This window comes from Caretta caretta, chromosome 5 (genome assembly GCF_965140235.1).
Source record: "Caretta caretta isolate rCarCar2 chromosome 5, rCarCar1.hap1, whole genome shotgun sequence".
Lineage (NCBI taxonomy): Eukaryota > Metazoa > Chordata > Testudines > Cheloniidae > Caretta > Caretta caretta.
In genome coordinates this window covers 121,579,344-121,591,645 of record NC_134210.1, presented here as the reverse complement: position 1 = coordinate 121,591,645, position 12,302 = coordinate 121,579,344, and the positions used below count along the sequence as shown (strand labels likewise).

At 40.2% G+C, this 12,302-nt stretch overlaps 1 protein-coding gene across 1 annotated transcript in view; it reads left to right on the top strand.

Annotated features, from left to right (window-relative positions):
• The window catches only part of SHOC1 (shortage in chiasmata 1), a 120,694-nt gene that overhangs the window by 58,788 nt on the left and 49,604 nt on the right, over window positions 1-12,302 (top strand). Inside the window, exons 13-15 of the mRNA XM_075128844.1 lie at window positions 2,970-3,422; window positions 5,606-5,731; window positions 8,039-8,215. Of these exons, the coding sequence (XP_074984945.1) occupies window positions 2,970-3,422; window positions 5,606-5,731; window positions 8,039-8,215 (756 nt within the window). The remainder of the gene's footprint in view (window positions 1-2,969; window positions 3,423-5,605; window positions 5,732-8,038; window positions 8,216-12,302) is intronic.

The window sequence follows — 12,302 nt, the reverse complement described above, 5'->3', positions numbered from 1 at the left end:
CTTATATTACAAACGCTTGCATTAAGCACAGTTACCCACATTCATAGTCAAATTCCTTGCTATTTCACACACAGTTTATCATTATGGGGATTTTTATCATGAAGCTGTCATATGCTTGTACTGAATAGTTAGTACAGTATATTATATTTCTCATGCATTCATAACCTTATAATGTCCCTTCAACTAGAACATGTAACAGGTACAATAGAATCCATTCTAGATCATTCTTGTGTTCTCCTACACAGCACTCACTGTTCTATGCAAAAGTCATAGCTTATGTGTATTGTTGCCCAATACAGTTGATAGGAAATGGGGGGTCAGGTATCTCACAGGAATTTTTTTTCCCTTAGGTTGATAGTTCCCTAGTTTATGTGTGTGCTGAACTGACCATGTTATCCCCAGTATTTCTGTACCTCTGCTGGAACAGCAGTCGTTCCTTTTCTGCTCTCTCTATAAGCCTGGGTTCTTTAGTCTCTGTTTGGCTTCTTGAAATGGCCAACATCTTGAAGCAAAGATTCTCTTATATGAAGCGTGGAGCTTGCTGAGGATTCCTTTAGCAGCAGTTTTACCGAATGCTCCTGTTACAACAGCAGCTTTGGGTAGACTAAAGAACTACTTCCACTGGCTTCCCCTGTCTAGCATCATGTGAAGAAGCAGCTTAGTAGCACCCACCTTGCTGTCTCCTCCCACCAGCTGGAGCTCTTTTTGGAGAATAGATTCAAGTTTGAACTGCCCCATCTCCTTCCTACTAAATCATTCACTCATAAAGGAAGAACTATTGGGAAGGGATTCCTCTTGCTCCGCACTCTTCCCAGCACCTCCTTGCCAACATTGGTGAGAGCATCTTACAGTCGGACTTGGAAGAGCCCACTCCTTCCACCCATTGACAGCAGCAGTGATCTGGGTCCTTATTAATCCAGAGCTGCAGAACTTTTTAGCAAGGCATAGGCAGACTACTGCACCTTGCGGAGCCTTCTAGCATGGAAATACAGTCTGTAGCAGAGGCTAAGAAGGCGTCATGAGTTACAGTAACTGGTTTCTATGGTCCTGTAGCCCCAAGGGACCCTCATCATCGGTGCTGATCCCATTTCACAATTTTCCTCATCCTCTTTACAAGAGCAGGAAATGGTTTTCTGGATCCTCTCCACTACTCACAGTTTCTAGCTTCTTTGGTCCCCAGGAGAGAGGTTTAACATCCTTTGCAAGCCCAACTCTACTACCAGTCTGCTCAGGAGACTGCAGGATTGGGGACCCAGGTTGAGCACCATTTCCCTCACCAATCCATCAGTTGTTCCCTCTCACTCAAACCTGATAAGTTAAGCCTGGTTCTCTCCACCAGGGTCCTTCTGTGTGCACAGAAGTTCAACCTAGCCCAGTGTGCCACCTTTTGAGGAACACTGCTGGTAGGCCCATAAATAGTGCAACAAAGTGGTCTAGCAGTTCATACCATCAGCCTACAAGTGTCTCTGGTCCATCCTTTTTGCAGTAATCAAAGGATTAGTAAAGGATCAGTAACAGAAGAAAATAGGAAAATATTAGGAGAAGAGAACGTAAGTGAGAGGGGAAAGTCCTCTAATAGAGCATAGTTCTAATGCTAATACCAAATCAGTGGAAGTTAGGAACCTAAACACCTTTGTGGAGCAGGATCCTAGAAAAATCACAAGAACACTACAATCCCTAAAGCCTGAGTTAGGTGCCTACGGTCCCTATACAATTAATTAGGAGAGAGAGGCACCATAGATTGCAGTCCACTAAGCCAGCACACAAGGCAAGGAGCCACCTAAGCTAGCCAGTGGGAGATACTGAGCAGAGAGGTATGCGCTAAGCCCTGCCCCTCTCTCAGAGATAGGCTCTTAAATCTAGGCTTCATGGAGGCACCTAACTGTGCTAGCAAGCCACGAACTGGAGGAAAATAGGCATTCAGCCACCCAAGATGCATGCAGGACCTGAAACAAAATGGAAGAGGAGGAGCAGGACCTCCCTTACAATCTTTAGCCAAGTGGATAGGATGTGGGACAGCCCCAGTTTAAGTCCCCCTTCCTTCTGCCACCTCTCAGGTGATTGTCCTAACCACTAGGCTATAGAGTCAGTAACTGTTTCTCTAGCCAAATAGTATTTAAGTATTGAATTGTTTAATTAAAGCACCTAGTGAGTTTGGGCACGTACAAAGTTAGGTTGTGGCCTAGTGGGAGTTTTCTTGATCGCAGTGGTGCCTAAAAATGAGACTTGGATTTCTAAGTATCTTTGTGAATCCCACCCTCACTCCTTATTCTTTATCCACAGGTACCTCTGATCTTTCGTTTTAGTGACCTGTTTTTCATTTGTTTGCTATTTTATTACCTTCCTTACTTGGTGAAGAGGATTATGGTCCCTGCTTGCTTTCCATGAGTTATGGTTTTTGTCCAGAGCAGTGGATCCAGCATAGGTAAAAAGTAAGAGTTTTCTTACCTTTAACTTTGATTTCCTCTAATATGGAGCCACTGCTCTGGGCAGACTCATCTTGTGCTTATTTAGTGTTTTATTAATTTCTGAGCTTGTCACAGGCTCATCTTTTACGTTCTTTCATGTAAGGTTGAAAGGGAAAGTCAAACAAGTTCTCAAAATGTCAGTGACACTACGGCAGACTGCATTGGTGATAGAACCATCATGCTAGGTTGCATTAAATCTATCACCATCTATAAGTTAATTGTGTATAGCTTCACTTCGGAGTTGATATAACGGCTTTGGAGCTTTCTGTTTTCTCAACTTTGGAATTTCTTATGTGGGAATAACATATCAGTTCAAACATGCCAGCAGTGGATTCTAACAACCTAAGTAAGGAAGAAGAAAAAAATCAGAAAAGAACTCTGCAGAGTTCTATTCAATTGGATTGGACAAGAACATTCTTGGGTTATATATTCTATCCAGAACAGTAGATTCTATTAGGAGTAATCAAAATTGCAATGGAGAAAACTAATTTTATCTTTTAGGGTGGCTTGAAGAGAAGAGTTCCCTTACTAATCAAGGACTGCTTTCTGTCAGTGCATATCACTGGGACAAAACAACAAATTCTCATTTCTCACCTGAAAAGAAGAGCCCATTCCCTCCATTACATTTGGGAGCTGCACCTCATGTCAACATATGTGATGCAAATACATCTGTTGAATGGCTAACAAGACAGGAAAATCAGCACAGTGAGACAGAAGGACCAATGCATTTCTTATATCAAGAAAAGAAAAGAAAAGATTTGTCTGACTCACTTAACTGTAAAGAAGGATCTTTTGAACCAAACAGCTCAACAAAAAGCCAGAAGACTCTACCATTCAAACAGTCTAGACAATGTGACGATGATTCTGACCTTCTGAACAGTTTTATCATGCTAAGATCTAAACACGTGTTCATCCAAAATGAGGAAAAAATTAATTTGGATAGGCAGAAAGAGGGTAGGTGAACCATTCTGTCCTGTAATTTTAGGTCTAATTCTGCTCTCTTACACTGCTGTAAATCAAGTATAACTCCATTCAAGTCAATAGAATTAATTACATGGGATGAAATCCTGGTCCCATTGACTTCAGTGGATCCAGTATTTCATTCATGGTACTTATTTTGTATTTTTCTTTTTAGTTGTTTTTTTAGACAGTGTGCATTAAAGTTTGGTTCCGCTCTGAAAAGAAAATGGTATCCTCTTACTCAGACTGTCTGCTCCCCCTGACATGTTCTGAGTCAAGTCTGGTGATTTTTGTGACAAAAGTAAGTTTCTATTGCTTACTACTCTTGTTAGTCCTGCAGTTAAGAGGGAGCTATGTTCTGTTTCTTCTTATCCCAGCAGAACTATTCCAATTAGTTACACCTGTGCAAACCCAGTGATGCAATGAGGCTGAACAGTTGTCTGTGAAGACAGAATATGGTTTGAAGATCTGTTATCACTGCTGATGATCTGCGAAAAGAAAACTTAGCTCATAGACTGAGTATGCAGGACTGGCACTTAGAAAAAACTTTTACTTATAAATTGACCACCTTTGCTACAGAAGTCATTGAGAGACAATGAAATGTTAGGTCAGTTGCTTTTCAGAGTAGAATCACACTAAAAAATAAAATACTGCAGGACCAGACCCTGGTTAGCAGAGCTTCAACACAGATTATGCTTGAGTTATATATCCCTTGGAAAATAAGTTTGTAACATAAACACTGTTGCAGCACTAATTATAATAGCATGAAGTGGTGCTGTGTAACAGATTAATATGGATTTTAATTGTATCCTTACATAATTAAAAAAACAATATGCAAGACATTTTAATAAAATTTTAAAAATAAAACCATTTATTATTGTTTTATGTTGATACATATGCAGATCTTGAGAAATTGATAACCCCAGTTCTAAAAGTACAAACTCAGGACACATGAACTAAGGTCTTATGTTACCATCTAGTGAACTCTAACTAGAACTGCATCTCTGAGTAGTACTATGGATAGAGGCTTAGTTCAGTATAGTGTAAACAAGTAAATGTAGACAGTGATCCTCAAGTGTTGTATGTTAGTAATGATTGATAAATGTTTAGCCTATCCAAACATATGTAGATTTTATGTCAATTCCTTCGAAAGTATGGTTCCAATTTTAGCGGAAGGCCTACTGTCTCCCAATAAATTACAAGTGCTGTTGTGGGTTATTTTTATAGACACCAGTTATATGTACTATTTAACCCAATTAGTATTTAGGAGAGAACTAGTAGAAGTAATTGGTTAGCATAATTTTGAACCCTAATAAACTTTTCTCATTCAGTAGGCTCCTTGACAGTAGAATATGAACTTTGGCTTTTAACTTTGCGGGATGGAAAGTTTTTTACTTTTCCCTCTTTATTTTGCCCAAGTGTCTCATATTCACAGCTGCAGCCATATGAGATAGGGATCGATCCAGTTTGCCAAGAAGTGGGGGCTGCTAGCTCCAAATCTGCCACTTGCTTCCTCTTTTGCCAGGAAGAGGGGAACAGAGATATTGGGGGACCCTTAGGATAGCTTGTGACTTCTTATTTGTATTGGAGAAAGAGAAAAAAAAACACAGAAGGGATCGATGCTGAGGTGCAGCTACAAGTAAAGATGAAGGGAGTGAGAACGACCTCTTTTAAGTAAACTGTTTCCAGCCCTTCTCCTACTTACCCTATTTCCAGTGTTCCTGATCTTTCCTGTCCAGTTGAATTCCTGCTCTCAGATGCTCTTCCACTCGGCAGTTTCCCTGCCTTAGTGCTCATGTAGGAATCTTCCTTTATACAAACAATAGGCTATAGAAGCAGCTTCGAGCAGTTTCTCAACTTTGCCAGGATATGGATAGGGTATGGATAGGGGAGGTGTCTGATTCCATTCAGACCTGACAGCACCCACTTTTTGGCAAACATAATCTGACCAATGTATCATGTGGCTGCAGCGAGGAAGTGTGGGAACTTGGAGGAAATAAAGAAAATTATTTTCACTTTCTTTTTCCAAAGTAAAATATACAATTATTGGTCTGTGGCACAGGAGCCTCCTGAATTTGAAATGTTTAATTAACAAGTGGAGGAACGTGTTAGAGAATTTACTTATTCTGTGGATTTGTTTTGTGATAATTTTACATAATCTACGTCCAATGTTTTAGCACTGGAAATTAAAGAATGTCCAGAAGTTCTTAAGCAAGACAGTTCTGCTGTTTGTAAGGCTACATTGACAGAGAAAACAGAACAGGAGAATCAAGGCAGCATCTCAGTCAAAATTCAAGCATCAGGTATAGAATTTTGTTTTGAATGGTCTGTTTATTTTTTTGTAATATTGTAATTTTACATTAAATAATATCCATATATACAAAACCAATATCCATTTTATTCACTGCTCTCTACGGCTCTTATCCTGCAAAAATTCAATATGGGAACCTTTATGCTCATGCAGACTGTTGTATAACAATTCCTATATTTCACCATGGTAGCATCATACGTGAAAGAATTAAAAGAGTTTCTCAGTCAGATATAAGCTATATCCAATATTGAGAACTTAAAGACAAACACAAACATTTTAACAACAATGAAATATTAACAATACATTATGATACCTTACTGGAAATATTAAGCCCTTAAAAAAGAAAATAATGAATGAATGAATGAATGAAATTACATCAAGTAGCAAAAACAGTATAGCATCTGATCTATCCTGACAAAGCATGAAGAACTGGAGATGATGAGAATGAGCACTTACATAGTGGTCCACATCTTCAAAGTACTTTACAAATATTAACTAATTAGTTAATAATTATGAGGGCATAAATGACCAAATGTAGTGAGACCTGCAACTGAAATGCTGCCCAGCCTGGCAACCTTACCTGTCAGCTTGAGATATTTTAAAAATGAAATGATAAACCCTTGAACATGGGAGATAATAGAGTTTTAACCTTGATGATGCGATTAACTCAACTATAATGTTAAGCACATAAAAGAAAAAATTGATACTCAAGAGATTTAGGTATCCCATTGAGAAAGCCTTCCAGTTAATTCAATATCAGCAGTTTATTTGAGTTCTTCAGACTATTGTGTTGCTGTCACCTACTTGGATGTCATGAAAACTCAGTTATATCTGAAGGTACGTCTACGTTATGGAGATTGTGCTGGCACAGCTATGCCACCGCAGCCATGTAATGTAGATACAGCCTACACCAACAAAAGGGGCAAAGAGTCCTGTGGCACTAACTATAGACTAACAGACGTATTGGAGCATAAGCTTTTGTGGGTGAGTACCCAACAAAAGGGTTTTTTCTATTCAGATAGGAATACTGCCGCCCCCAGATGATGGTATCTACATTGACCGACGTATTCTTTCATCAATATAGCTGCATCTACCCTGGCAGTGGAGTTGATATAGCTACATTGGTCAAGGGGTGGATTTTTTACACTGACATAGCTATGTTGACTTAACTTTTACATGTAGAAAGAGCCTTCAGTCTGGTCTACTCCAGACTTACATCAGTATAACTATAGGTTTCAGAGTAACAGCCGTGTTAGTCTGTATTCGCAAAAAGAAAAGGAGTACTTGTGGCACCTTAGAGACTAACCAATTTATTTGAGCATAAGCTTTCGTGAGCTACAGCTCACTTCACCGGATGCATACTGTGGAAACTGCAGAAGACGTTATATACACAGAGACCATGAAACAATACCTCCTCCCAGCCCACTCTCCTGCTGGTAATAGCTTATCTAAAGTGATCACTCTCCTTACAATGTGTATGATAATCAAGTTGGGCCATTTCCAGCACAAATCCAGGTTTTCTCACCCTCCGCCCCCCTACACACAAACTCACTCTCCTGCTGGTAATAGCCCATCCAAAGTGACCACTCTCTTTACAATGTGTATGATAATCAAGGTGGGCCATTTCCAGCACAAATCCAGGTTTTCTCACCCCCCCCCACTTTTTTTTTTTTTTTCAAAAAAACACACACACAAACTCACTCTCCTGCTGGTAATAGCTTATCCAAAGTGACCACTCTCCTTACAATGTGTATGAAAATCAAGGTGGGCCATTTCCAGCACAAATCCAGGTTTTCTCACACCCCCCCCCAAAACACACACACACAAACTCACTCTCCTGCTGGTAATAGCTTATCCCACCTTGATTATCATACCCATTGTAAAGAGAGTGGTCACTTTCACAACAGTTATACCAACCTAACCCCCGGTGTAGACAGTGCTATGTCAGCGGGAGAGCTTCTCCCGTCAGACATCGCTACCGCCTCTCAGGGAGGTGGATTAATTGCACAGATGGGAGAGTGGTCTCCTGTCGGCTTAGAGCATCTTCATTTAAGTGCTACAGTGGCACAGATGCATCACTGGAGAGTTTTAAGTGTAGGCCTTCCCTTATAAGGGGTTACTAAACAGCCATCCAGAAGTTATTTAGAATTACTAATGTGAAGAGAATGAAGTTCATGTTGCAGATCTCTTGAAGAAAATAATGCTTTTTTGTTTTACAAGACACTTGAGTACTTTTATCCAACAGTGGCATATTTAACCAAATTGTGTTATCTTGTGTATGTTTGTTTGTATTAACCAGAAAGCCAGTGCCAGGCATACCATCTGTTAGAAGCAACAGCCACTCCTGTTCTAAAAGAGTTGATGCATCTTGGCATACTTGCCGCAGTGAATTGGAGGTTTGCCACAGTTAAATTTGATCACACTAGATTTTTCTTAAAACAGCAGGAGAAAGTGATCTGTGATATTTTTAAACAAGGTAAAATACATTGTATTTTTCGTCTATAAAATTGATTTGATTTCATATGTAACGTGGTTCAATAAGTCTGGCAAATTATTTACAAACTTTCAAGCATTTCCCATCTTAAGGGCTGATGGTAACAGACCTGCTTTTTTGTTTCCAAAAGGTCTCCATTAATACAGTCCTAGTTAGGCATGTTATTTTTAATAACTTGAATATCAGAATACTAAACAGTATTCCAATCCAAATCTAAATTTCACATGCTTCAGAAATGTTGGTCATGATTAATCATACATTGTAGGCAATGTTTAAATGACATTCCCACATGTGTAATTTACAGAGAAAAACACCAGTATGTTTTTGTTGTCCTTTTCTTTGTGGTCAGTGGCTATTTTTGTCATATCCGTGTCATGGAGTTCATGGTATACTCCAAGCCAGGAAGCGGTTATCAACTCTTAACCCAGTAACCCTGAGTGCCTCACAATACTTTGCTACAGTAGCTCCCAGTCTGGAACACTCACAGTCTGCAACAAACATGCAGGCACCCTATACAGCCAACCCTGGTTCAGAAACTGTGACCCCAGCAGTCTGTCTACAGCCTTACAGCCCCACTCTGGCTTCCACCAGCCATGGTTACAACCAGCAAGGTGACCCCAACACACTTCCAGTCCCAAATTTTCCCAAGACCTTGTGTTCTGCAATGTCCAGCCCTCTCCTGGACATTTCAGAGAAATAACAAATTTAGTTGCATGTCTTAACACAACATAAGGAATTATGAATACTTGTTTGGGTCATAGACTGTACAGTATAATATTAATAAGTATTCATAATTCCTTATAAGGTGTTAATACATACAATTCACAATGATATTAATAAAAGATCTCATGCAATAGCCTGCTATAATACAGTAATATTGTATACAATCTGGTCTACATTACAGACCTATATTGATATAACTATTATCACTCAGGGGTGTGAAAAATCCACAACCCTGAACAACGTAGTTATACTGACCTAACCCACTGTGTGCACAGCACTATGTCTGCGGGAGAGTTTCTCCCACCGACATAGCTACCACCCCTCGGGGAGGTGGATTAATTACGCCTACGCGACAGCTGTCTCCTGTCTGCTTAGAGCATCTTCATTAAAGCGCTACCTCAGCATAGCTGCATGGATGCAGTTGCACCCATGCAGCATTTTAAGTGTATACTTGCCCTCAGTTGATTCAATTGCTTATCACTTGAAGTTTAGCCCCCTCCCCTCATCTTGATAGACCAATAGGTCTACACTACACACTTACTTCGGTGGTGAAAAATCCACACCCCTGAGCGATATAGTTATACCAACCTTAACCCCCTGTGTAGACAGCGCTATGTCAGTAGGAGAGCTTCTCCCATCAGACATCGCTACCGCTTCTGGCAGAGGTAGTGGGAGAACTTTCTCCCATCAGCTTAAAGCATCTTCATCACAGGGCTGCAGCGGCCAGCTTCATCTGTAGGTTGTCGTGGTTTTGTCGTGTAGATCGTCCCTAAATCTTTGCAGTGTATTCTTTGAAAAGTAAAACCCAGACCCAAGCTTCTCTCTCCCGCTGGGTGTAGTCACCATACTGTCTCCTCCCCACTTGTTAGCTTTGTTTGCCTAATACATAAAAATGGATCGTCATTGTCTTTGTCAGATGACTGGGCTGGCCAGGGAAGCAAACACATTCATTTGTCTCAGGCAGACCTGTTTATCAGCACCGCCTGACATGCCTCATTTAAACGCACTTCAGCCATAATTTCAGCATAGATGCATAACTCTTAATACACACTGTGTACATACATGGCACAAAAATATTAATGAGCAGTGAGTTATTAGTTTTCAAATGATACCTCACAAAGCATATTCCGTACAAAGATTATTACAGTGTGAATACAGGGGTGCTTAGGGTCACAGTCCCTGTGGCCAAAGGGACCTAAATGACGAATGACTAAGCAATTTTTTCTAATTCTAATCTACTTATTCTCCTGTCTGGCATTTGTAAATGTACACATCACTGTAGCAGTAAAGAGATCCCTTAAATTTTCTTTTTTTTAAACTGGCAAAATAAGCTATGAACATTCACGTTACTAAAACTATGTAGGCTAAGGCAGGACCACATGGTTTGGCTGATCTGGGATTTGAAAAAATACCCACTGTGCTTCAATAAGGATTCTTAGGCTGTAAACTCTGGAGATTCATGTATAAATGAAATGACCCCCAGAAGAATACAAGCATCCTCTCAGGAAACCATAAACTGCTTTAGGGCTCTGTATTTTAGATGGATTTTCGAGGCTTAATCCACCGCGATTACGAATTAGCTCTGATGGATAACTACATATATCTTTAGTTTCTGTATTATCTCACAGTACAGTTTATGTGATAAACTTCAGTTTTCTAAAGTTTACTTCTTTTTGTGCTTAATATGTTTTTCTAAATTTAAAACCAAAATATAGTGACAAAATGTTAGTAAGGAACATTTATGGGGAGGCTGCAGACTGGTACAAGAAAAGCAAGCTATAATACTAATCTCTCAGTTTGTGGGATGCAGAAAGTCAGGGAGAACCCAAGGATAATATATTGCCATCAAGGGAATCACAAAAAGGACAACAATCTCAAGATGAGTAGGTATAGCATTACAGGATCATCCTAACAGAAGGAGTGAGGGATCCTTAAGAGTCTTCAATTTAATTCAAGATTAATTCAAAAGTGTTTATATATTATGAAAGACAGATGATTTCAGAAATTTAACAGGTCCCAGGAAATCAGATACTATGGTCCAACCTAGCCATGGTGCTCCCACTTATGGTCTTTGCTCTCTCACTGGTCTGCAATGATATGCTACAATCCACATGACAGCTAGAAACATGGCCTTATCTGTGTCAGTAAAGAGTTTCCTGTGGCTAAAATAGTGGGCAGTGGAACAATCCTTCAGGGCCAGGCTGCCGGTCCTTCCCTTTAAAGACAGGCTATTCTTGCGGGAAGAGTTGGAGAAGATTCAGCAGTCCCCATCTGCTCCAAAGAACTAGAGTCTGCCCCAAGACTGGCCCCTGAAATAGCTCGTCTTGCCCACACGGAAGAGGCAACAAGTGGCAGAGTGCCCTTTCAAGTTTTAAGAAGGGAGCCTGATGCTGTGAGAGCCCAGGCCCAGAACCTGTCATGAGGGGAAGGCTGAGAAATAACAGTCGTGACTGGGCCCAGACAGGGCCCAAGGAATGGGCACTTACAGAAGTATGTTTGGCTAGAATGGTGGGAAAGCTGCACGTGCTTTCTTGAAAAGAGCTGTATTTGATTTTTCACAAGAGCTCTGTCTAAATTCAAGCCTAAGATTCCTCAGGCATTTTTTCTGCATAGCAGATTCTACCTTATTCACAATCTTCCCCAATCCAAAGTATCTGAATGAAGGAAGACTTCATTACCAGGACATTCAAAGGTCTCTGCAAATTTACATAGAGCGGCTCGCAGAGGTCAATGGATCACAGAGACTATTTATTTTGAACCAAGGGCCAAATTAGAAAACAACCAGACTCCAAATCTACTGCCTGAAAGTGGACTAAGGTACTAAGCAGGAAAACTTACTTTATTATAGGGAAGATGCTATCAGAAACATTTAAGGCATACTTAGTACGATTGTTATGGACAGAAAGTGAGGAATCTGTTTTTAATAGAGATTTGTAAGGCACACAGACACCTGGGCACCAGCTTACACCTTTGCCAAGCATTATAGGATAGATGTACAGGCTTCCATAGAGGCAGTCTTTGACAGGAGAGTGTGGTAAGTGACTGTCAAATCCTCATCCCTCCTGTAGCTTTATGTGAGCTGCTTGGGGAGGTTTCAAGTATCCGGCATAGTACAGAAGACTAAAGAGGACATTTTTCCTCTCTGTTAATTTTCTTCCTTTAAAGTATTATATACTAGCCCAGATAATCTCCAGTGAAAAACAATGTCTTTTTATGGTTCAAGGCAAGGGTAGGCAATAGGTGGACCGCAGGCCAAATCCAGACCACCAGATGCTTTTGAACAAACCCTGAAATCTTTTTGTTTACTTATTATCATTATTTTTTTTTCTGGAGTCTGGAGCTTGAC